At 36.2% G+C, this 26736-nt stretch overlaps 1 protein-coding gene across 3 annotated transcripts in view; it reads right to left on the bottom strand.

Annotated features, from left to right (window-relative positions):
* Positions 1–22120, bottom strand: part of GPR149 (G protein-coupled receptor 149) — a 71542-nt gene extending 49422 nt beyond the window's left edge. For all 3 annotated transcript variants that reach the window (XR_003908801.1, XM_029940018.1, XM_029940017.1), the window contains exons 1-3: positions 21056–22120; positions 19923–20115; positions 14562–15019 (exon numbers count right to left, since the gene is read on the bottom strand). Coding sequence is in view for 2 of the 3 variants with exons in the window: in XM_029940018.1 (XP_029795878.1) it covers positions 14562–15019; positions 19923–20115; positions 21056–22072 (1668 nt within the window). In the remaining variant the exon portion in view is untranslated. The remainder of the gene's footprint in view (positions 1–14561; positions 15020–19922; positions 20116–21055) is intronic.
* Between the last annotated feature and the right edge of the window lie 4616 nt (positions 22121–26736).

Below are 26736 nucleotides of genomic sequence, written 5' to 3'. Positions count from 1 at the left end.
AGATAGGATACTGTACATCAAATACTTATTTCAGTGTATAATACACCATAATAATAAATAAACACCAGAATAATATATACCATAATAATAAACACCATAGTAATAATTACCAGATTTTTGTGCATAATAAACACACCATATTTGATACTATTATTTCATTAATTTGTTCATTCATTTATTCATTCAGTAGCTATTCATTGAATGCACACTAGGTTTCAAGCATTATGTTTGCTGCTGATGATAGATGAAACAATTAAGAAAATGAATATCCACCCTGTCATCACAAAGTTAATTCCAAATAGAGAAAAGTTAAATAAATGAGTATTTAATAAGTAGAGAGTATAATATGAATGTTTAACTGGAAACCTTGGAAAGGCTTCCCAGGGTGTAAGATATTTAAATGGATACCTGAAGTACAAGCAGGATTTAGCCACGTAAAATGGGAGAAAACACATCCAGAAAGAGATATGTCAGACTCCAAAGCCTGAACACTGAAGGTGTTTCTAAATAAACCAAACTGAACAAGCGGACTTGTTTACATAGTGTGCAGCAGACCTCTTTTTTGCCCTGTCTTGTTCCATTTTTAATCAACAGTTTGAATAAAAATATGAAGTACAAGCAGGATTTATGAAAGGTAACTTATTAAATACATGCATGATTCAAATTGTGGAATGATAGTATAGAATTCAGGTCTTAGAATCATCTGAAGGCATTTTTGATAGCACTAGAAAAGGCTACCAAAAGTAATGGAAGAGTGGGCTAAGTAGAAAAAGATGAAATTGAACAGAGAAAAGATATAACTACAAATGTACCAAATGGCTAAGTGGCAGTATAGGCATAAAGAACACAAGGGTATTAGCTGATATGAAACACACCAGCAGTGAAATATGACTGCTAAATAAGTGAATGTGATCTTAAGATGCATTAAGAGAAGCACCGTTGGCCCTTGAACAATATGGGTTTGAATTACACAGGTCTTACTTACATGCAGATTTTTAAAAATAAGTATAGAACAGCACTATACAGTAAATGTATTTTCTCTGCCTAACGATTTTCTTAATATCATTTTCTTTTCTCTAGCTTACTTTAAGAGTATAATATATAACATACAAAATTTGTGTTAATGGACTGTTTATGTTATTGGTAAGGCTTCTGGTCCATAGTAGATTGTTAGTTAAGTTTTTGGGGATTCAAAAGTTATACATGGATTTTCAATTCTGGGGTACTTTGGCTTCCCTAATATTTGCATTGTTCTAGGGTCAGCTGTATAGGTCATTGTGTAAAGGAGTAAAGACAACTTGAATATTCTGTTTGATTCTGGGTTTGGCATAATTAAAGGATTATAAATTTCTGTAAGTGAATTTATGATAAGAAAGGTTCAAATAAGTAACAATATTTAGTTAGCATAATGAGAAAGGACAGCAACATGAAAACTTAGATAAACATATTCCATTAGCTTAACAGCAAGTGAGAGAGGTAAGAGAATGGTTCTGGATGTTTCTGAGAGGCAGAAGCAAGACTTGGTGAAAGGCCTAGGGCAATGGATGCTCATCAGAAATCATCTGGGCAAATGACTTATTTTTAACTTAATCTTTAAAACTGTGAAACATAACACACATTCAAGACAGCATTAAGAATAACTTTGCCATAGAAGAGAATATAATCACTCCCTAAGATAAGAAATTGAACAAATCCAGGACCCCTGGGGACCACATGTGTACTTTCTTGCATATTTCTTTCTAACGACAAACACCACTTAGACTTCCGTGATAATTACCTTCTGGTTCTTCTTTATGGTTTTACCATTTGTATGTGTCCCTAAATCATTTAATTTAGTTGTGTCTGATTTTAAGCTTTATTAAATACAGTCATAGAGAGTATTTGGTTATGTTTCTTTCATATATTTGCAAAGTTCATTCACATTTTATGTAGCTTTAGTTTTTTTTTTTTTAATTTTGTTGTTTTTTGATTAGGGGTTGAACTAGATATTGAGGGCCTTGAAGCTTAAATTACTTCTTTAAGAAAAGGAATGCACAAATATGCTTTTTGTTAATTAAAAAAAAAACATATGTCCATATGAACACATCATAGAGCCCCTCCCAGCCTTAGAAGCAATCAGGCAAGTTTCTCTGACTTAATGTAATATACACTTCTGCACATGGTATTCTGTTGTAAAAATATTCAACAATTTATTACTTATTCTAACACCGATGGACTTTTGGTCTATTCCTAAATGTTGAAGCTATTGCAAACAGAGCTTGCAGAAACACACAAGTGTTCTAGGGTAGCACTGTCCTATAGAGGTGCAGTGATGGAAATGTGTTGTTTGTGTTTTCCAATACAGTAGCCACTAGCCACATTCGGATATTAAGCTCTGGAACTGTGAGTAGTATAACTGAGGAACTGAATTTTTTAAAAAAATTAAATAATTTAGATTTAAGTAGATACATGTGACTAGCGGCTGCTGTACTGAGCAGTGCAATTCTACTGTATGCCTGAATGGAATTGCTGGGGCATGAGGTACACACCCATATATTTATACATGTTACACCCATGTATACACCATAAAAGATGTATATTTACCTTTTGTAGATGCTGGCAGACTGTTTCTCATCAACCTTGGCATTGTCAGACTGTTTACTTTTGACTATTTTTGTGGGTGCGCAGTGATGTCTGATTGCCATTTTAATTGAGATTTCCAGATTACTAATGATGTGGTGTACCTTTATATAAGTGTATGGTTATTTTCCTTTCCTCTTATCTAAAGTATGAGTTTAAATCTTTGGCATATACAATTGGGTGGTCTGTTATTTTCTTGTTCATTTATTGGTGTCTGTATAAATTATATATTCTAAATGCAAGTCTTATGTTGATGATATATTTTGCAAATATCTACACACAGAGTTTTTAAAATCATTGATACCTAAATCTTGCTGAAGACCAATTAAATCAGAATTTCTGTGAGTGGAGTTAGTTTTAAAGTATCTCCAGGTGATATTAATCTGCTTGTGTGAGGGGAATGGATAGGATTTAGTATAAGAAATGATTTGCTAACTATCAAAATTCTCTCTCTAAAGCAGTTAGAATAGTTGCATATGTGGACTATCTCTGGAGTCAGATGGCCTGAGTTTACTCCCAGGCTCTGATAGACTTTTCTGTGCTTCAGTTTTTCCATCTGTTAAACTGGATAATAATGCCTACCAAATCATCTTTGTGAATACTAAGTAAGCAATTATATGGAAAGTGCTTAAAACTGTGTGACACATTAGCATGTGCTCAATAAGTATTAGTTATCATCACCATTGTCTCATTATCATCATAATCATCTTCATCGAAGATTAAGTTACTTGCTTTATAAAGCAGTGAGAGCTAGTATCTTCTTTAATAAGAAATCATCAGAAACCTTTCACTAAGATTAGGAGTTATGCAAGAATGGCCTGTCTCCTCCACTATTCAAAACTGTTCTAGAAGTATTGGCTAATACAAGCAGACCAGAGAAATTAAAGAGAGGGATAAGAGGGAAGCCTCGGTGGCTTAGTTGGTTAAGTTTCTGACTTTGGCTCAGGTCATGATCTCAAGGTTTGTGGATTTGAGCCCCGTGTCAGGCTCTGGGGTCCTGGTCTGTGCTGACAGATTGGAACCTGGAGCCTGCTTCAGATTCTGTGTCTCCCTCTCTCTGCCCTTCCCCTGCTTGTACTCTGTCTCTCTGAGTCTCTCAAAAATAAATAAACAAAAAATTTAAAAACATTTAAAAATGAGGTATAAGAATTGATAAAAAAAATAAAACTATCTCTATTTGATAATGTTATGATAGCATACCTAGAAAACCTTAAATAATTAATGATAATCAATGATTTTCTTGAAACAATAAAATAATTCAGTAGTGTAGCAGAAATAACCTTAACAGGCAGAAATCAATATCCTTAACATATACAAACAATAACCAGTTAGAGGACATAATGGTAGAAGAACCTCATTTACAATGAAAACAAAGATAGAGTACTCTGGAATAAACTTAACCAAAAAGTATAACACTTGTAGGAAGAAACGTTTAAAATCTTTCAGGAGAAAGATAACAAGAGTACATTAGAAAAAGTGGAAAAACATCTCCTGTTCTTGGATAAGACAGCTAAATATAAAGATGTCAGTTCTCTCTGAACTAATTTATAAATTTAACACAATCCTGATGAAGCTTTTTTATGGAGTTAGACAAGTTGAAAGTAAAGTAGATATGAAAAAGCAAACATTCAAGGAAGGCAAGAAAAATACTGAAAAAGAAAAAAAATACCAGTGGAGTGGGGGTAGGTGGAAATCAGCCCTACCAGACATTAAAACTCGCTGTAATAGTCTCTCTGCTTAAAACGGTGAGATACTAGTGCATGAGTAGATAGTGAAAGCCCAGGAATAGACCCAAGTAGGTATGGAAATGTGGGACAAGATAAAGATGATATTTCAAAACACTGTGGGTAGTTATGGACTTTTAAATAAATTATGCTTTTTTAAAGGCAAGTCTTTTTTCCTTCAATTTTTAAAAATATTTATTTATTTTTGAGAGAGAGAGCACGAGTCAGAGAGGGCCAAAGTAGGAGACACAGAATTCGAAGCAAGCTAAGCAATCCAAGCTGTCAGCACAGAGCCTTGTGGGGCTTGAACCCAAGAACTGTGAGATCATGACCTGAGCTGAAGTCAGACGCTCAACTGACTGAGCCACCCAGGAACCCCAAATTATGCTTTTTAATAAATGATGGGAAGGGGCATGTGGATATCTCAGTCGGTTAAGCATCTGACTTTGGCTGAAGTCATGATTTCATGCATCATGAGTTGGAGCCTCCCATGGGGCTCTCTCCTGTCAGCACAGAGCCTGCTTCAGATCCTCCTCTTTCTCTCTGCCCCTCCCCCACTCGGTTATATTCTCTTTCAAAAATAAATAAATATTTTTAAAAAATGATGGGTAACCATTTAGAAAAAAGACAAAATTGGGCTCCCTGGGTGCCTCAGTTGGTTAAGCATCAACTCTTGATTTCAGCTCAGGACATGAATGATTTCAGGGTTCCTGGCATCAAGCCTCATACTCTGCACTGACATGGAAGGCTCTACTTGGGATTCTCTCTCTCTCCCTCTCTCTCTCTACTCTCCGCACTCATGCACTTATGCTTTATCTCTCTTTCAAAATAAATAAACATCTTTAAAAAAGACAAAAAACAAAATTATATTAATATCTTGACACCAAATACAAGAATTCCAAATGGATCTGAGATCGAAATGTAAAAGTTAAAATCATACAAGGACTAGAAGAAAACACAGGTGAATTCCATTTTAAACTGTTTCTTCACTCAAAATTCAGAGGCAATTAGAGGCACCAGGGTGGCTCAGTCACTTAAGTGTCTGACTTTGGCTCAGGTCATGATCTCACAGTTCGTGAGTTTGAGCCTGGCATTGGGCTCTGTGCTGACAGCTCAGAGCCTGGAGCCTGCTTCGGATTCTGTATATCACTCCCTTTCTGTCCCTCCCCTGCTCACACTGTCTCTCTCTCAAAAATAAACAAACATTTAAAAAAAGAACTCTTAAAATAAATCAAAGGATAAAAGGACAAAATCCTCATAGAAACATAAGGAAAGGATAAGAACAATTTACAAAATATAAAAAGACAAAATATAAAAAGACAAAATGGCTCTTAAATGTATGAAAACTATTCAAACTCATTTATAATTACACAAATATAATTTAAAACAAATCTGAGATTGTCTCATATCAGACTGGCAAAAAAATATTTTTAATTTTTAAAAAACATTTAATGTTTCCTGTTTTTATTTAAATTCTAGTTAACATGTAGTGTAAAATTAATTTCAAGAGTAGAATTTAGTGATCCATCACTGACATGTAACACCAGACTGGCAAAAATTTTAAAAGCATAATAATAAATTATTACCAAGATTGTGAGGAAAAGAGTCCTCTGTTATATATTACTGTTGGGAGTGCAGACTGGTATGACCTTTCTGTAAGAGAATTTGGCTGTTCCTAACAAAACTAAATTTTTGACCCCAAAATCCTAATTCTAGGAATTTATTTCGAAGATACGCCTCCAACAATATGAAAATACACATGCATAATGTGTACTTCAATATTTTTTAATTGCAAAATATTAGAAACATCATAAGGCCCATATAAGAGAGTGAATTAGCTGTGGTGTAGCCACACTATGGATAATTATGCAGCTATAAAAAATGAAATCTCTATAAACTGGTATGGAGTAACTTCTATGATATATTGTTAAGTGAAAAAAGTAAAGTACAGAAGAGTTATAGGTAAGGAAGAGGGAGATATAAGAAGGTATGCATATATCTGCTTATTGGTGCAAAAAGAAATAAAGGGTAGTTAAGCCAGAAACTATGAGATTGATAACTTACAGGAGATATGTCAGTACAGGGGGGAAGAAGGAATGAGGGAGGGAAGTGTAAGAGTTGCCATGGGAAAGCAACTGAGCGGCCACTTTGATGTGGAAAGCTGCGAGCACTGACAGCCCCCACCTGCAAACCTGGGATGACCTGAGCCATTTGAAAAGCACCAGCGGCCATTTTATTGCAGGCCAGATAACAGATCCAGGCACCACCGGGACTGACGACCCCCACTCTCAATCTGGACTGTCTCAAACTGGAATGCCTCACCATGGAATTCCAGCATCCCCCTCCCCACCGAATCGAACAGCCAATTGAATCCTGCCACCATCCAAAGATGACCCTACGTCGCTATCGGCCCACCTGAGCTCAAACCCGGAACTTCTGCACCCATAAAAGACCTTGCTCTCCCATATCAGGCGCGACTTCCCCGACTCCCCGCTCCAGAGTCACGCTCCAGAGTCTCGGAACCTCGCCCGGGAATTGCAGATCCCAATAAAGGCCTTCTTGGCTCCATAATGTGGTCTCTTTGCCCTCCCATCTCTGCCTCCATCTATTAAACCTTACAGAAAGCATATGTTTTATGTAGTTCTGATTCTTGGAATCATGGTTATGTTTCATATACTCAACCATAAACAATAAAAAATAAAGTGGGAGGAACTCAAAACATAATATAAAATGAAAGGAATTAAAATGAAAATAACCTAAATAAATGGGGAAGGTTGTATTTTGATTATAAACTGTAAGATTAAAGACAAAAAGAACTGTACACAACTATTATAGTCTAGTCAATACTTTTCTTTCCCCACAAGAGTATAGATGTGCAATTTAGCAAATAAGTAAATCTGTTTCTGGAGAATGAAAGCCAGTTTTCTCACTGTCAGAAAAAAGTAACAAATAAGAAAAAGGAAAGACATAAATGAATCTATAGTATTTGATTGGACTTGGAGGTATCAGTATAAACTCATGGTTTTAAATGATTTATACAGAGAAACTGTTACAAAAATATCAATGTGCACATGAGTATACATATATCCATTTCCTACATCTGTCCAATGATAGGGTCTAGAAGAAAGACACTTCAGCAGCAATGAGAATTCCTAGCACCAATAAAAGGAACCAGAACTCCTTGGAAAAATGCTTCATTCTTAAGGATGCATCAGGGATAATAGAAGATGAGGCTGGAATTTCTTGTGCTGCTAGAAAATAAGGAAGTGCTAAAAAAGATGAGGACAGAATGTTGGATGGATATAGGCATCAGAAAGAGCTTTCAATGGCCAAATATAGGACAACTAGAGTAGCAAACTAAAGAGTAATAGTATGGCTTGTAGTCTACAGATTAAAACAGAATATTTGAGCCCATACTGATATAAATATATAAGCAAATGAAGGAGAAGAGACAACTTTTTCTTACAGGACAATTCCAATAATAAATATAGAAAGAATGATAGAAGTAGAAATATAATTGTTGCAGGCACAATTCATCAATTAATGCTGAAATCATTGGGCAAAAGTATGACATAAAACGGAATATTTGCATTGTCTCAAAATGTCTCCTCATAAGATATTTATAAATTACAAGGGGAAAAATAGTAACTTTACATGGAGAAATCTGGAATATATCACCTGTATGAAATTGCTATCACAAGACATATCAACATCATGTACCTCCTGATCTGATGCACTGGGAAAAACAATCATCACTTCAGTAGGATTCTTGCCAAAATGCATGATTTCAACTTAAGCAATGGAAAACATAACACAATTGAAGGACATTCCAGAAACAAAGCAAACTGCCCAGTAGTTCACAAGTGTGACAGTTGTATAAGACAAGGAAAGACTGAAGAACCATAGATTGGAAGAGACTGAGGAGTCAAAGCAACAGATGTAGTATGGGATCTGGGAATAGATTCTGGGCCAAAAAGAGGACATAAGCAGGACAACTGGCAAAATTGAAATAAGGTCTATAAATTAGTTATGAGTTTCCTGATAAAACATTACTGTCGTGTAACATATTAACATTAGGGGAAGCTGGATGAAGGATGTATTAGAACTCTCTGTACTTTTTCTGAAACTGTTTTGTAAGTCTAAAATTTGTTCACAATAAAAAGTTTAAAAAATGTAATGAATTTCTAGCCGTTTGCATTCACGTGAGGGATACTCACTCAGTAAGAGGTTGTAGAAGAGATTCAAGCCATACTCGGAAGTTCCAGTACTTAGCCTTTTAAGGTCTCCTTAAATCGTGAGGTGTTTTTAAGAATGTTAACAAAATTCTTAGCTTAAAGGTGAGTTATAAGACCCCACACAAGCTTGGATCCGATGATAATCCCCTTGAGTTTGTAGAAAGTGAACAGCTAAACTGCTCAGTTTTACTTCATTTCAGCAAATGATACATGCTGTGAAGATTACAAAAACCTAATGAAATATTTGAATTAGTTTACAATGAAATCTCCTTAGCTTCAGCTTTCAACACTTTGAATGCTTGAGAACAAATTTACATTTATGGATGAATTTTAAGCCACACTGAAAACAGCCATTCTACAGTGTTCCAGATAATCTCAAAAAGTGCTCAGTTTAAAGCAGGTAGAAATTATACTCTTATGCAGAGAAAAGTAAATTCCAAAAGAGTACATGCAATGTGATCCTCTTTTTGTCAAAAGGAAAAATATATGCATAGGAAAGAGCCCGAGGTTTTATGTGATAAAATGTAAACAGTGGTTAGCTTTGGGTGATTGGAATTGGGTGTTTTTTCTTTGCTTATCAGCAATTTCTATATTTTCTACAATAATTATATTGCTTTACAATGATAAGACAGTTTCTGAAACAGAAAGCAGTAGAGGTGCTTGAGTGGCTCAGGTGGCTGAGTGTCCCATGTCGGCTCAGGTCATGATCCTAGTTTGTGGGTTTGAGCTCCATGTTGGGCTTTGTGCTGACCATGAGGAGCCTGCCTCGGGTTCTCTGTCTCCTTATCTGTCTCTCTGCCCCTATCCCGCTCACTCTTTCTCTTTCAAGAAAAAAACATTAAAAAGCAGTGTAATAATTTTTTTAGGCCTCTAACCAGTGAGTAATGAACTAAACAGTGTAAAAAATGGATGTGGCTAAATATAAAATATCTATACATGAGTTATTTGCATTAAGATGACTGTCTTGAGGCTACACATAGGTGATAAATGAATTTTTCTCCTGCAGTCACTTCAGTTAAAAATGTTATAAATTACTCAGAGAACAGGTTTAAGCATTTACCATATTAAGTTAACAATGTCATGGGAAACACTAATATTTTATGCCTCATTTAATTTTTAATAGTTTTAAATGAAATAGTTTTTAAATGAAAAGAGAAGATGCACTCTTTTTGGGGAGCGGTAAGAGATATGCAAACAGGTCGCCCCCTCACTTATCCAGGCATCACTTTTTGTGGTTTCAGTTACCCATAGTCCACCATGGTCTAGAGGCAGATGATCTTGCTGATATATCATTGGACGGTCAATGGTAGCCTAATACTACATCACAGTACCTGTCACTCACCTCACTTCATTTCATCATATAGCATTTTATTATCTCCTATTATCACATGAAGAAGGGTGAGTATGGTACAGTAAGATATTTTGAAATTAAGAGAGGGACCACACTCCCATAACTTTTATTACAGTATTTTTGTAACTGTTTTATTCTTGGTTATTATTTTAATCTCTTACTGTACTTAATTTATAAATTAAACTGCATGACAGGTATGTTTGTATAGGAAAAAACATAGTATATGTAGGGTTCATGGCTATTTATATTTCAGGTATCCATGGAGGGTCTTGGAATGTATTTCCCACAGATAAGGGGACACTACTGTATTGGAGTATTTTCTTCTAGTCTTATTTTACTTTATGAGGCATATATTAAATGAAAGGATTAACTTTGCCCTGTTCTTTAAACTAGTATTTATCTTCCAGTGATTAGATGCTAATGTGGTACTTCTTAAATTTGAACCTGGGATTCTGATTCTGCCAGTCTGGGATGGGCTTCTGTTTTGCATTCGAGTCAGCTAGGGGTTTGTCAGAAATGCAGAATCTTGGAGCCCATCTCAGATTTACTCAGTCACAGTCTACATTAAAAAATTTTTTTTATGTTTATTTATTTTTAAGAGAGAGAGAAAGAGAGAGAGAGAGAGAGAGAGAGAGAGAGACAGTGTGAGCAAGAGAAGGACAGAGAGGGAGACACAGAATCTGAAGCAGGGTCCAGGCTCTGAGCTATCAGCACAGAGCCTGACGTGGGGCTAGAACCCATGAACTGTGAGATTGAGACCTGAGCACAAGTCAGACACTCAACTGACTAAGCCACCCAGGTGCCCCCACAATCTGCATTTTAGCAAGACATCCATTTGACTTATTTTTACATTAAAATATGAAAAATGCACGTGTGGAATTTAAGAAACACAACAGATAAACATAGGGGAAGGGAAAGAGAGCTAAGATAACAACAGAGAGGGAGACAAATTGTAGAAAACTTAAATAGACCAAACTTAAGGTGGAAAGGGGGATAGGTTAAGTGGGTGATGGACATTAAGGAGGGCACTTTTCAGGATGAGCACTGGGTGTCAGATGTAGGAGGTGAATCACTGGGTTCTACTCCAATCCAAGACTACACTGTATGTTAACTAAGTTGAATTTAAACTTAAAAAATGAGAAGCTCTAATTTAAAGAACCCTAAATAATCTAGTTTGACTTCAGTTTCCACAGCTTTTTGTGAAAATTGTTTTAAGATAAAATAATATTAAGAAGTTATGGAAACTATTGTTGCAACTTCGCTGTCAGAAAACACAACTTGGATTTGTAAAACAATTTTTGGATAGTTAAAACATTTCCCTTAAAATGAGAATAAAATTTTTTTGATGCTCAGATGACTTTAAAGTTAGTTCTTGTTTGATACACATCCTTCTGTTAAATGATTTGTGTAGCTCGTTCAAATGTAATCCCTTCCCCCTGCTTGCTCTCTCATTGAGAAGAATTGCTTCAGAATCTGTTTTTCTATATTCTGTTGGCTTAGTGGAGGACGTTTCACCTTTCAGATACTTTGATGCTAGGATTATAAGAGGGATTAAGTGATATAGTTACAGCATATTTTTGTTTTTGATTGATCATAATAAACACATGAGTTTCTAGAGCTTTAAGACAACACATTAAAAGAAAATGGAATTCATTGGTGAGCTTTGCATTAAAAGAGAAAATTAGACTGAACACCCACAAGCCACTAAATTATTTTATAAGTCCAATTTTTTTATTCATAGTTGACAAAACTCTTAGATTCTGAAAAATCATTATATCATTTGAAAAACAGTCACACCATGGCTACCATATTAAAACTTTGTAACTGAAGACCTATGACATTTCTAATTTTTTCTGAACATTTTAACATTGAACTTCTTAGAAGTGGTTATGTGGTTAAGTTTAACACTGAATTTCAGTCTTACAAGCACTTTCCACTCTGATAAATTTTATTGGATCACATCTAAACCTACCAAAGGCATTCTACTACCATATTCTTTATACCTTAACATTGATCTTATGCTTTCACTCCTGCCAGGATTTCAGACAAAATACACTGCGAATTTCTTTACTAACATAAACTCTAATAAAAAATTAAGCAACATGTATTGTCAAAATAAAGTAGGGCTAACTAAATATATTTTACATCAAACTGCAGGGTTTTTTTTTTTAAGCCTAAGAATAAAGACACACTATTCAATGTGGAACCAGTAAATATGAACTGATAGATTCATCCTAAAAATTTGAAAGTATAACCAGAGAAAATCAGAAGAGAGGGTATTTTTATAGAATTATTGCAGTGTCTACTGTAGTTAAATGTATCACTTTAAGATACATAAGTTAACATTGCTTTCAGAGCAAAGAAAGTACATGGAAGAAAAGGATAAAATGAAGTGCTTTCTAAAGTCACCATCTGCTCACATGAAATACCTGCAGTGAAGAATAGGTTAAGAGTTAACCCTGTCTTTGGTCATGGAAGTGTTTTCATAAACATTTCTTCCCTAAATGTATTTTGGTTACATGTTAACCTTAAAGTTCAGAGGCAAATTTGCTAAAAGGCAAGGCCTATCAATAACATCAGTCTATAATCCAAGGATTTCTTACTATTGTTTGAAAATTTATGACAGTATTTCATTTAATTTCAATTAGTCTCTGAAAATGTAAATTTTATCTTTCCTGAATGTTCCCTTATTTTTAATCGCTAATCATTGTTTTCACAACCATCATTTTAGATCAGTTTTTTTTTTACCTTCTTGCTCTTCACAAATGTTAAAATATTAATTAATCAAATCCTTGTAGTTGAAAGATATTGATTGGTATTTGATCCGGACTAATCCAAGTTCTGTGCTTTTTATATATATTTTATTTTTTTATTTATAGAGGCTTGTGGATTAAGTCATGTTTCATTATTCTCATAGGACAGTATGTTATGTGTAAACAGTATCTGATCCTTTCATAAGTTTCCAGGGTAATTGATTATACTATCCAGACTATAATCAAGACTTTTTAATGAGGGCTATACATTGTAATACTTTAGATTATAATTCCCAATGTTTTGACAAAATACATAAGAAAATGGAGTCATTTAAAATAATGTTGAGTGGGGAAGTAAACAAGTCCCAGAATATTAGGTACAGTGTGACACCATCTCTGGAAAGCTCAAAATATGCAAAACTAGTAATAATATATTGTGTTAGAAATTCACTCATGATAAAATGATAAAACAAAAAATCACGAGCAAGATTCAAGATAGCTGTAACTCGTAGGGGGTAGACATGAGGACGAGATAAAGGAGTAGCACACCAACGTATCTGCAAGTTATTGAGATGCAAACACACACACGCAAACACAAACACTTCATCATGATAATACATAACAATTTTTAAGTGCAGGAAAACCAAGAGCTTTAGATTATTAAAGAACAAATTGATGATGGTCCTGTAGGGATTTTCCTCTTAGCTGGGGTACCATTTTGTTCTAAAAATATTGAGTATTGTGTCGCTGTGTCCTGTCAATAATATACTTTTCACTGTTATTTTTCATTTGTGGCAAATATTTAGTGATTATTTTTGGAAATAATGACTAAATAATATGAATAATTATTTTAATACTATATTTTGTTATAGAACTTACTTTTTAAACAGTTATATAAGAATAAGACTAGTAGTTTTAATAATCACTGAGAATAAAGGAAATCTCAGATTATTCTATCCATATTCATCATATTTGGTGTTATATGGTCATATTTTGATCAAGGAATGCATTATTCCCTTATACATATTTCTGGAATTATGTTTTTCTTTTGACAAGTGGACTTTGATTTCCATTAAATCTTGTAGAAAAGGCTCTTCTTCCCAGTAAATCAATAGTGTGGGAAGCAAAGGCAACTTTATTTACCAAATATGAGAATTTGGAATAAAGAACAACCTCATATCAATATTTCACTGCAGTCTCAATAAAATGAGAAGTATCCCTCATCGTTCTAGGTGGGCTAGAACCTAGGAGAAAATGGTAGGAAATTAAGGTGCAAATTCTTTCAGTTTTGTAAAACATTATAAAATGATTCTTTTATCCTTAATGGGATGGAACATTTAGCAGAGTTTGCAAAGGCTCACTTGGGTCTATTCTGGAATAAATCTTTTTCCCTACTGGGTACTAGAAAGACTAGTTCTAGCAAGAAGAATAGGCAAGCTGTCTAGTACAGTTGCAGCAGGACTACCTCATCTCTAGCTGTATACGTAATTGCCTTTATATAAAAAAGAATACTGATGTTGGGCATTTTTTGGGTGGGAGAGGGAAAAGGAAAATGTACGAGTTAACTAATTTGAAACAAGTTCTGAGAGTCTAGTCTGAATTTAGACAGATTACTTGAGGTTAAACTATAAAGCTCTACCTTCTTAAAGATCCTGTTTAGCTCTGTCAATCTCATAACATAGAAATTTTGAATAAAATGTATAACTTAAAAAATTTTTAAATCCTTCAAAAGAACATCTTGAAATAAAATTTAATATTATGAAAATTAATCAAAGCAAGTGGAATTGATTGAATAAAATGAGCAACTGATCTTTTTTTTTCATGCCTATCATATTTGGACTCACTTTTTATTTCACAGAAAGAACAACCTTTACTGTACCTGGCGAGGGGTTCTTTCTGATTTACTCCTACACCATTCCCAGTCTGAAAGGTCTGGTTTCTGACTCTCCTCATGAGAAAGTCTTCTTTCTGGTCCTTCCAAAAAGGCAGTTTCTTCATAGTTAGTATCACCTCCTGTTTCTTCAGAAAGCAGTGGGTCAACACCCTTTCCACTGTGGCAATCCTGTTTAGTCTCCATAATATCAGTATTTGTGCATTTGTTGATCCCTTTCAGTATAGAACTATCCCGAGAGGGTGTGGTGCTGATTTCCACTTTTATAGCATTAACGATATTTTGAGTGTCTCTTTGAGAGTCTTTTGTAGTTTTGCATTCAGCATTCATGAGATTGTGATAGGATGTAGCATTTTCATCATCATCATAGTAATCTTCATGTGCTATTTTATAAATTCCATAACTCCTTTGGAATGACAGATTGAATTCAAATCCCCTCCTCTTGGCTAAGTAAAAACAAAAACAAAGTTCCATGGTTAAGCAGGTATGTATAAGCAATAATTGGATATACATAGAGAATAAAAATAGCAAAGTGCACCAAGTTGATTACTATGATTTTAAAAACTATCTTCATTTCCTGCCAATTATAAATGCAAAGTAATTATACCTTATAAATTCAAAGTGTCATATCACTCTGGGCCTAACTTTTGTCACTCATGCAATGAGGGGCTGGTTTATTAAAGTACAACAATTCCAAGAACCCTGCAGTCTTTAAAGCAGTTTAATGAACAAAAATTTAACCATAAAGTTTAAAACTCCCACATATATGCAGTTTTAGTTTTAACTTTTTCAGTCTATCAATTATACATTCATTTCTTTATATGGGGATAAAAATATTATTTCTAAATTTTATTTTGCTAGAAATTATTAAGAAGGCCTTAATATTACATGAGTCATTCATCTGACAATATCACTCACAGATATGACTACATTAAATATTTTGATATATTCCATTCCTGACATTTATAAATTTAAAAATGCATACATTAAAAATTAGAAAATGCTGCAGTAGTTTTTAAACTTTTAAAATTAGCATATGTATTCCTGATATAAATAAGTTTGGAATGAATTATAAAAAATAGTGAATAGATATATAATTTTCTGATCTAAAGCACTTTGCAGCATGTCTCTAAACCTGGTTAATTACAAAATGAATTTAGTAGGAATGCATAAAAGTTTAGGGTTTAAACCAAGAGAAATGTAATAGTATGCTAATATACTACTACTGGTTTATTGATATGGTACGAAGTCTTAGTAGAATAACAAGTGAGGATGTGACAGAAAGTGATACTGTTTTTATGTGTGAATGTCATTAAATACTACATCATTGCTTTATGTACTAAGAATGAAGTTACATTAAGTTAGTAGACAAAAGGCAACTTAATGTTTTAGTATTCATCTTTCAAAACATGGCTCATTTCAAAGTATTTCTTCTACTTGGAGAGATATGATACAGATCATATCCCAGACATTTAGCTATCTTGGTGGAAAAGTTTATGAAAAGTAATAAAATTTCTATGAGAACAACAGATAAAATTTGATTCATGTTACAGTATATCCTAGTGCCATTCATCTGCTGATTCTATTACCAAAAATTTTCCCAGAACTGAAGATTTACAGAGCTTTTCTGACTGAAAATAGAATTTATAGGTATCATTCATTATTTGAGACAAAACATTCATTGTTTGAGCCAGAACACAAACAAGAGTTTCTATTCAAAGAAAATAGAAAAGTAGAAACATATATTAATATTTTATACCCTGTCTTACGTAGAGTTCTACTTACTTTTTCTAGTAATATAGTCCAGTTAAATTAAATTAGGATTTTTAACTTAGTTCAACAGTGTGAAAGATGAAGGAACTAAAAGGATATTTTAATTATTGATGGGTTTCCATTTTCTCTCAAAAAAGATACAAAGTGACAAATTATGAATTCCAGGACAGTAAGCAAACAAAAACTCATAAATCCCAATTTTATCATATTACCAACAAAACTAATGTCTGTGGCTATGTATCTAATTAGCTGTCTATTATAATTATGAAATATGTAGAGCAAAAATGAGTAATGTTTTTGAACTGTGCAGACTGTCGGTGCAGAATCCTCCTCCATGTCATGAAGGGCAAGAAGCAGTCTGAGATAGGGTATGAGAAGGAAGTGTGACTGTGGTCCACACCATGGAGAAACAACTCCCAGGCTAAATTATGCACATAGGTCATGTCATTTAACACAGCAACAAACTACATAATAAAAGGCTTTTACAGTTGAAAAAGGGTGGGTAGAGGAGACCTACTTAAGATTACTTACCTGGTAAGGAGATTTGAATTTAAAGCCAGATGATTCCAGAATTTGAATTATTGACCTTTATGTGAAATTGCCTTTACTGTTACTTAGACTCATGATAGAACTAAAGGTAAATTCTGACTGAGGTAATGAATGGAGATAATAGCTTATAACAATATGACAGTTGACAACATTTAACTAATAACAGAAACTTAAAGACCCTCAGAATATAGTCAGGGTCTTTTGAAGTCTATGCTGTCTATACCTACAAAAACCAAAATAAATATAATGTTGTATTTGTTCTGAAAAGCTAAGCCCTGGGTGAAACATGAATTAGCGTTAGTCTTTTGCCTTTAATCACATCTTGCTAATTGCAATTTCAAACATTAGTTAATTATATCAGCTTATAAAATTAAATAATTCTCCATAGTAATGTGGCACTTATTTTGATTTTGCTTACAATAAAAGTTCAAAATCTGACTTTATAGAAAACATTCTATTTTAACTGTTTATTTAATTAAAAAAGAAAACATCATCTCATGCAAAGAAAATGAGTCTGAAAGCCATGTCTGGCCCCTGTGTCTGCCAGCTGAGACTTCTGTGTTAAAGTCATCTTTTTTTTTTTTTTTAACACTTTTGTTTTGAGACACTAGTAATACAGGTTAATGTTGGAAACAGGAGGGAGTGTTAATCTGCAAATCATTTCCCATTACTGACATTCATTTTTTGAATGCATGTGTCTCCATTTCCATTCACTAAGGCTGAGACAGGGAATGATATTTACATCTGCGAAATGAACTTATGGTAAATATGAGTTAGGAAGCATCCTTGCTTCTCAAGTTCACTGACGAAGAATGTTAAAAGGGGAATCTTAGTTTGCTAAGGAGAAAAAGCCTAAATGTAAACTTTAGAGCCATACTCCCCAAGAATCAAGGCACTTGATTAGGCACTTGCCTACCTGAGGAAGAGTATCTTTGGGGTTTGAAAATTCTGGTCTTGTATCATCCTAGCAACAGGAAACTACGTGATAGGTTCTCAGACAATGAAACTACATCATTCTTGTTCTCAGAGTTTCCCTACAGCAGAACGTGGGATCATAAAAGAGAATGGAGCTATTTGGACTACAAGCATTTGAAACTGTTTCTCACAGTGTTTGATTTTTGAAGTCATGCCTCTTTTTATAAGCCTACATATTACACGGAAATTTTCCCTGAAATTTTAAATACAAAGAAAAGTGATGGTTATTTAGAGGGAGAATATTATTTTGATCTTAAAAGGTGTGGTTTTAATTTCCAGTGTGAGATGTTAATGAGATTGTTGATTTTTCCAGCCTGCCATGGGCTCTTCTATCTTGTGCAGTGCAAGAGAGAATACTTCCTAGACTATTTGCAGTGATAGGTCTGTTGCATTGCTTTGTTTTCAGCTCTGATATGAGTGTCCTTTACTTCTTAAAAATGACTGCCCTACATCATTTTAGTAAGACTTTTTATTTTCTCTGGCATTTGACTTTTATGATCTCTTTCATAACCTTAAGTACTATAAAACAATGCTGGTTCACTAATTTAGTGGCAAAATGTTAACATTTGATAGACTGTTAGAACCTCCAGTCTTATCAATGAATATTATATAGGTTTTATGTGGCTCAAAGTATTTATTAATTTTCTGTGACACTGTTGCTCTGGATATTAATCTTCAGAAGCACATAATTATTATATAAGTTCCATGGTTATTTTGTTTTAAAGGCATAGATAAATTTGGCATCTATTAACAATAAAACTTTATGGCATCCTTAAAACTAAAGAAATCCTCTTGTTATTTGAAAAATATCTAGACCTATTAAATCCTAAATTTCATCACTGCAGGGAAAGTGACCAATTCATGATGAATGTTTATAAAATAACACTGTTGTAGGATTGATTGCAGAATATATTTTAACGTTCTCCAGTTTCTATACCTCTGAAATAGTCTGAAATGAACTATTTTTATTTACTTTCTTTTCCATTAAAGAGTAATCTACTTGCTTGTTCTGAGCAAAGGACAATTAATGGAACAGTTAATTCACCATACACTAACACATTTTTAGATTTATTAAATGGTAGAACATCCTATCTTTTGTCTGGAATGACAAACTAATACCCTTTTTCTTACTGGCAGAGTCAAAATATGAAGGTCATTCCTCACCTTTTCCTGTCTCAGTATGGGAACAACTGTACTCTGGTGAGTTTTGTAATTGACCCCACTCCCATTCTAGTTATACTCTTCAGAACATAGTTTTTTGTCGTTATTGTTATTTGTTTGTTTAGTGTAACTAGCATGGCTATATTCATACATGAACATACACGGACAAACTCTGCCACCTTTGTCCTTTCTTGAAGTGAAAGTCTTTTGTTTTCTGAAAGCAGAGGCATACACTTCAAATTTGTGGGGTTTCTTAAAGATTTTATTTTTAAGTAATCTCTACACCCCACATGGGGCTCAAACTCAAAACCTTGATTTCAAGTGTCACATGCTCTACTGACTGAACCAGCCAGGAGCCCCTTAAATTTTGTTTTTGAACTGCTTTCAGGCACTCTACCCTGAAAACCTCTCAAAACCCTGTAAGAATACAAAAAGCAAAATAATAAAAATATTTGTCTTTACCATTCCATTATATAGTAATGGGCTATAGTATTATGTGTTTTTAACTCTTCCAAGAGAATTCAGATACAGGTTTCTCATACATAGACTTGGGAAGGGAATTTATTTTCTACTCTTGGCTAAGAACCACAGTGGATATAACATCTTAGGGCCTTCTTGACTTCATGCTGTGTTGAATGAATTGTGTCTCTTCCTTTCTTCCCTAAAATAATTATTTAATGGACAAACACTTCACAGAGTTGTTTTAAACCTGTCCCCTTAAAACTTATCCCGATACTGTGCTAAGAATTGCTTCACATTATAATTTATTCCCTTTATTTACATTTGTCCTTGGATTCATCATTCCCTACTCAGGCAACTTCTCAATAGACCACTTTTCTGTGTTTGACTGTATGCTTATTGCTCCCAGGCTCCACACTGTCAAGGACTTACTTTTGTCCCCATCAGATGCCACTGTATACGCGTTCTGCTTACAGTTGATGATGCAGCCACAGGGCAAGTGGGTCCAGTGTTTGGACAAGATAAACACTGGGGTTACAGTGGTGGCCAGCAGGGTTAGTAGAAAGCTGAGTGTGTCGAAGGGAGGGCTCTGCAACCCCACCACGTGCTGGACCATCATGTGGATCTGCAAAGGCAAAGAGTTTCAGACTTATCCCAGGATACAGTTTTCCAGTTTGCCAGGCCTTTCTGCCAAGCATGCTGCCCCAGCACCCTTCTCCAGGCTCCTTTCCTGCCTGAAGAGTCAGAAGCTCAGTTTTGGTGATGGACCACTGGGATCTCTTGGGATGAGGAGGCCCCAAGATTTAGACCACAGGGCTTTGGGTGGTTTCCACTCCTGAGTGCCTGATCTGTGCCCCCTCCACCTCAAGTCTCCTCCAGGTAAGCACAGTTTACAATGCCTGGATGCTGCTGGGGAAGCAGGCAGGCATCCCCAAAACCTGCACCGGGGACTCCAGATGGCCTTTGTCACATCTCTGAACCCTCCCTCCCTCCCTCCCACTCCCCAGCCAGCTTGTCACAGCAGGACACCACCTTCCCAGGTCAGAACTGGGCTTCCTCCAGAAAGCTTGAACAAAAGCCTGTTTGGTCCCCTCTCCTCCCTCTCTCCTGGGGGCAACTCTCCAATCTCTCTCCCTGCCGAGGATGGGCGGTGTCTTTACTAGGCAGAAAAGGAGTGGATAGAAAGGGATGACAGAGAGCTGGCTGGGGAGAAAACCCTTTTGCTACCTTCCTTCTTTTCTGAATATTCCCAGATATTGCTACAAGAGAAGAGAACACTTGGCCACGTTAGATCTAGGAAAACTGTCTCCCGCGCCCAAAAGTGCTCCCAGTCCCCCTCCCCAATTTTGAAAGGAGAAGCATTTAGTAGAAAAGCCTTTAAAGCCAACAGGCTCTGCCGGTGAGCTGTCTTCCTCCAAGTGCAAGTCTAAACCGAGCGAGATACATTTGGAGGCGGACTTAACTGCGCGTCTCCTGGCGACTCTCCCAACCAGGGACGCTATTCCCAACACGCACTCACACCGCCCGGTCTACACATCCGCGCACTTGAGCCACTGTGCTTTTACCATCATGGGGAGCCAAAGTATGACTTTTGTTAGCGCTAGGATCAAAGAGAAGCGCTTCTGCGCTACGCTCACGGTGAAGCTCCTGGTGCCACAGAGAGTCCCCCGGTTCTCACGCCTGCAGGCTCCAAGCACAGCGGCAGCCTCGGGTCCCGGCCCCTGCCCCGGCTGTGCCCTCGCTGGTGGGCCCGGTCCAAACACAGTGTCGGAGCTGGGGGAGCACCCCCCAGAACAGCGCAGCGCCGGGCCCGGAGCATCATCTGGAGACGAGGAAAGCACTCTCCCCCGACTTGGAGGAGTCCCAGGAGTGGAAGCTGCGCGGGAAATCTCCTGGTAGTTGGCGTGGAGCCTCGGCGGCTCCTCCGAACACAACAACTGGTGAGTGAGCGGGACCGAGAGGGCGGCGAGGAGTCCGAAGGCCGAAGTGTACACAGCGAAGAGGAGCAGCACGTACGAGCTGGAGCGGTCCGCCAGACAGCCCCAAGGCGTGCGCACGAAGGTGCCCCAGCCGCACAGCGGCAGCGCCGAGAGCAGCAGGCTGGCTGCCCACACGGTCAGCACCGCGCCGAGCACCTGGCCGGATCTCCTGGAGGCCGCCTGGCTCCCCACAGCCCTGTGCATCGAGTAAAAGTTGTAGGAGACTAGGAGAGTCGCCTTCAAGTTGCTCGAGAGGCCCTGGCATAAGTATAGTAAGGCAGAGGTGGTGCACAGAGCCTGGAAGTAGTCAGGAACCACGTTTGGCCACTGCAAAAACATGAAGATGGTCACCGACAGGACACTCATGAGATCATCCCCAGACCAGGAAGCCACAAGCATGGACACAACGGTTCTGTTGTGCGTTTTCAGCAGGGAAACTAGTGAATAAATGCTGCCTGCCAGGGCTGCAAGAGTCATTAAGCATGTCAGGCAAAAAAGATAGATATTCAGAGTTCCTGGCAGATTTAAAAGGTCCGTCGAATTATGATTTTCTTTCCACAGGGTAGAGTCATTTGTTGATAAGTTACTGGAAAATCCAGACATTGTCTTTGGTCAATATTTAATTTCCCTTTCAGTGAGTCTGTAAATATTCTTAAAATAAAGCATGCTTGTTAGTTGCAAGTCAGATCTCATTTTCTCCTACCAAGTTTCCTTCTAGAAGTTCCCCCATCAGTCCAGCGGAAAATGATCAGGCATGTCTCCTTTAGATCTGACTCAACCCATATTTAAGAATCGAGTTCCACTTAAAATCATCAGTAAAAAAAAAACTTTTCAACATTCCAATTAAAAACAGACAAAGCCAAAACTTCCTCCTGAAACCATCAAGTTTCTGGCATAAAAGCAAAGAGCTTCTCAGGTAGATGGAAAAGCAATGATGTCTGGCTTCTTTTGTGTCCTTCTTAGGGAGCAAAGCAGCTTGTAGCTCGAGGTAATCAAACTCTATTCACTTTTTAAGAGCGGTACAGCGATGCATTTGGTTCCAGAGCTGCATTCAGAGGCAGAGAGATTATCAGGTAGGTGTCAGCTTTGCGGGTTCAGAGAGAGACACATGCAAAACAGGGCGAGGAGAGGAGAGAGAGAGGAAAAATAAGAAAAATATTAGAGAGAGACAGACACTGAGCACAGCTCCCCGTCGAACCGCTGTGTTCTTCAATCAGCCTGTGATCCTCAGAGCTGCAGGAAGGAGGAGTCAACTCGAAGCAGGAGAGAAGCAGGAACAAAAGGGAGGGGAGTTCGGTGTCTGAGCAAAATGATGTACATCTTCTTAGCCTGCCTCATTCAAAGCAAGAAACGGTGTCCTTGCTAAGCTTGCATTTCTGGTTCTGACATATAAAACTAGCTCCAATACTCCCTCAGACTTGATATGAATGGCAAATCTCATCTTTGAGAGGTGTAAGCTACTCACTAAAGGATTGCTTTTATACTTATCTAGATCTGATACACAATGCTTTAGAGAAAGAATAGTCTCCGTGCCATTTTAAAAGAATAAGATGTACCCGCTTTGTATTTTAAATATAAACTTTACTTAATAAGAATGTCTTTATGGTCTTCATTACATTAAACAAAAATTTGCAGAATCTTTGGGCTTTAGGCATGTAAATGTTTTCTCTCCATGTCATCCAGTAAGCAAGCTGCCATTCGAATAAATAATGTTCTCTAGTTATTAAAGTCAAATGATATTATACAGGGTCTAAAAGATCACCCCCCAAAAAACCTTTTTAACTGGTATATTGGGGGTGTTGCATACAATTGCATTTCTGAACTCATTTAAAAAATCGCCAGCTTGGCAAGATGAGTGGCTTAGCAAAAGTAACTGGCAACAGTAGTTCTGTTACCAGAGTTCTTAAGCCTGATGACGGAACGTGGCCAGACCCAAAATTCAAAGGCACAGACAAGGCTTTAGTGGGGCTACAGCTTCAGCTGAGGGGGGACACACCACCAGCAGAGAACAGTTAAGGCAGGTCTCCCCAGCATAGGAGAGGCCCTACTTAAATAAAGTTCCCATTCAGGCTTCCACCAGGTCAGTATGCTAACGAGGAAAAAGGAAAAGAAAAAGAGCCTGGTCCTGTTCTGTTGGAGGAGACTCACCTTGATTGGTTGATATTGGCAGGCAACTCGGGCAGTTCATTGGTGCTTTTTGGAGCCCAGGTCCTCTGTTTTAAGTCCAGCTTGTATAAGGCACTGCATCCCAGTTTTGCTCTTGTAAAAGAAGCAGTTTAACAATGACAGCCAATAGAAAGTGCCCCAAGTGCATAATGTTTTCACTTGAGGCTTGTTCCCATGGTTCCTAATTGTCTCACTTTTGGTCAGGCATTTCCCAGGATGCTTTAGGGTAGCATTCCTCCTCAGCTCACTCTGAGCTGAGGGTGCCTTTCCTCATACAGTGCTGGGGTCTGTAGACAGTAGAAAGGTATATGGTAATAAATTAAGTGAATGAAAGTGGTAATAGAACTCTGATCATTCCTTTCATTTTTGTGGTAACTGAAGCTACATTTTGAACCTGAACCTGCTCACGTGAAAAGTGATTGTATTAGTCATTGCCATCCATACCCTTCAGTAAACACAGTAGGCCCTTTGCTCCTCTTGACATGTTGTTTTATTTCCCCTTCACTGAGCAAATGGAAACAAAACCCACCTGTTACAGCTAGAGCTCAGCACTCCAGTTCTCCCTACTGATAGTAACAGACCTTGCAGCACAGCATGCGTAAAGAAGAGTCTGAGGATAAATTCATTTTAAAAAAGTGTTGTTTCAGAAAGCACATGATAAACACGACTTTCTTTTTAAAATCACTTTCAACATTCTGCGATAGGCTTTTCTGTCTCTTTTCTCAGACTATTCTTTCCACCTATAAGCAAAAATATTATTTTTTCAATATGGCATTTAATCCTGGATTTTCAGTTGAGTTGGATGATCCATGTCACACTGTAAAAATAGGATGAGTAGAAATTGAGAATAGCTGTTGCAATACCATTTGAGGCCTGGAACTTTCCTCTATCATTAACACCATTTTTGGGTTTTCCATTTGATGTAAATGTGGAAAAGAGACACCTAAGCACCTTGTTGCCCTGGTCTTTAGGAAATGACAGAAGAGGCAAGAATGTTGGAACATTTCCATAGGTTGTGGTAGAATTGCAGCCATTAGGGAGCTAGAAGGGATAATGTATTTGAACTTCAGACTCTGTTATTGCTGGCTGTGTAATCTTGGGGAAAATTGGTATATTCTCTCTTCTGTTTCTGTGTATGTTTCCAAATCTTTAAAATAAGGGGGCTTGTCTAGAGTATTTTTAGGCCCTTCCAAGGTCTAAAATGAGATGACACAATTTTAAAATCAGGTTATCTTAATTTTCTGCCTATTTCCCAATAATCAGTATTGTCATAATAGAAAAGACCTGATGCTTGGATTCTTCATGCTTTCTCTGCCCCTGCTATGATGGGATGGAGGCCCTTATAAATATGAAGATTCTATAAATTTCAAGCAGCCTGAGATGTTGAGCCTACCGAAGGATCAAGCCTGCCCTGGAGATCTGGGTGAACCTACATAAGCTTTGTATGAATGAGAAGTAAAATTTATCTTATAAGTCACTCAGTGTTGGCGTTGATTTTTACTTGGTGGTAACCTAGCTCATCCTAATATGGTTGGGTTTACTGTTGCCCCCACACAGTCAGTCAGTGGTGGAGGCATTTTTAACAATCATAATAGGGCTCTGCATTCTGAATCACAGCCAACATACATTTTCTAATTATTTCCTCTTAGCACCTCATGCTTGGGCACACTTCCAATGGATGTTGATTATCATAAAGTGGTTTCTCCAAAAGAATGTTTGAAATGTTTTCTTTTTTAAAATGTTAATTTATAAATGTTTTACCAAGCTTTATGTTTTATAATACATATGTATTATATATGCATACGTTATGTATCTATACATATAATATATATTCTATATATGAGTTTCTTGAACTCTTAAAAGTTGTAATTAGCCATAATCTTAGCTATAATTTTGTTTTCTTTACAATATCCTCTTGAGCTTAAAAAAATAAATAGGGAAGAACACTTAGTGTTATATGGAAACCAACTGGACAATAAATTATTAAAAAAATAAATAAAATATTGAAAAGCAAAATAAATAAATAAATAAATAAATAAATAAATAAATAAATCTCCCTAAATTCTTTTCAAATAACCACTATAGCTTTTAGTAGACCAGGAAGAAAGATTTCCAAGAGGCTTCTTTGGGCCTTAAAAAAATTTACTCAGTTCCTGTGAGTGAGCCTCATTCCTCTATCTCACAATGAAATCTTATGGCTTCAATTATATAAAATCCAATCTTCAAATAATTAATAATGTAAATTTATATTGACTTAAACTGAAATTTTGATTATACCGGAGCAGCTGAAGTGAAGCAGTAGTCCACCGCTGCTTTGGTTACTTTAATACATATGCTGAATATAGCGTTACAGCCTATAAAACAACCTACAGAGAGTTACACGGCAGTAATTTCATTAGGTTTTTAGTTTATGAAGTCCTTGATGTAATGATACCTTTGCAAAGCACTGAAGGCAATTCATTTCTGTAAAAGTCTACATTATTTATATCTGAAAATCCTGAAAGAGTAGAAAACAGCATAAAGAATTCTTGTTGAATATGGCAAAGTAACATCCTTTGCTATATGGGGCTTTAGTAATAAAAAAGTAACCATGGAACCTAGTGGAAACATTAACTTTGTTTTATGATAATTTAAAAAAGCATCATAAATAAAGTTAATCATGAATATATATATATATATTTTATTTCTAGAAATATAGGGTAATACAGGCAAAATATTTTTGAGGACTGGTTCACCTTAAAACTTTTACTAACTTATTATCAAAACTCAAATGAAAGGTCTCATAAATTACCCAATATATGTACATACACATAATAGACAAAGAAAATCTAAATTATATAAATACAATAAGTATATAAATTTATTATGTATATGTATGATTATATAAAATGCATGCATACTCTGCTTTAGCTGATATTTTTCCCAAAAAGTGACTAGCAATTTGGCATCATAGAGGAGCCCAAATCTGGTAATTTATTTTCTTCTTTTTCAATATCTTGTCAGAACCCTACAATATTTAATATGGTCTAAATATTATGAATATGGACATAATTTAACATGGCTTCAAGTCAGAGACTAACTTCATGAATCTAATCTTTAGC

Source organism: Suricata suricatta, chromosome 5, assembly GCF_006229205.1.
Source record: "Suricata suricatta isolate VVHF042 chromosome 5, meerkat_22Aug2017_6uvM2_HiC, whole genome shotgun sequence".
Classification (NCBI taxonomy): domain Eukaryota; kingdom Metazoa; phylum Chordata; class Mammalia; order Carnivora; family Herpestidae; genus Suricata; species Suricata suricatta.
This window is presented reverse-complemented; position numbering and strand designations above follow the sequence as displayed.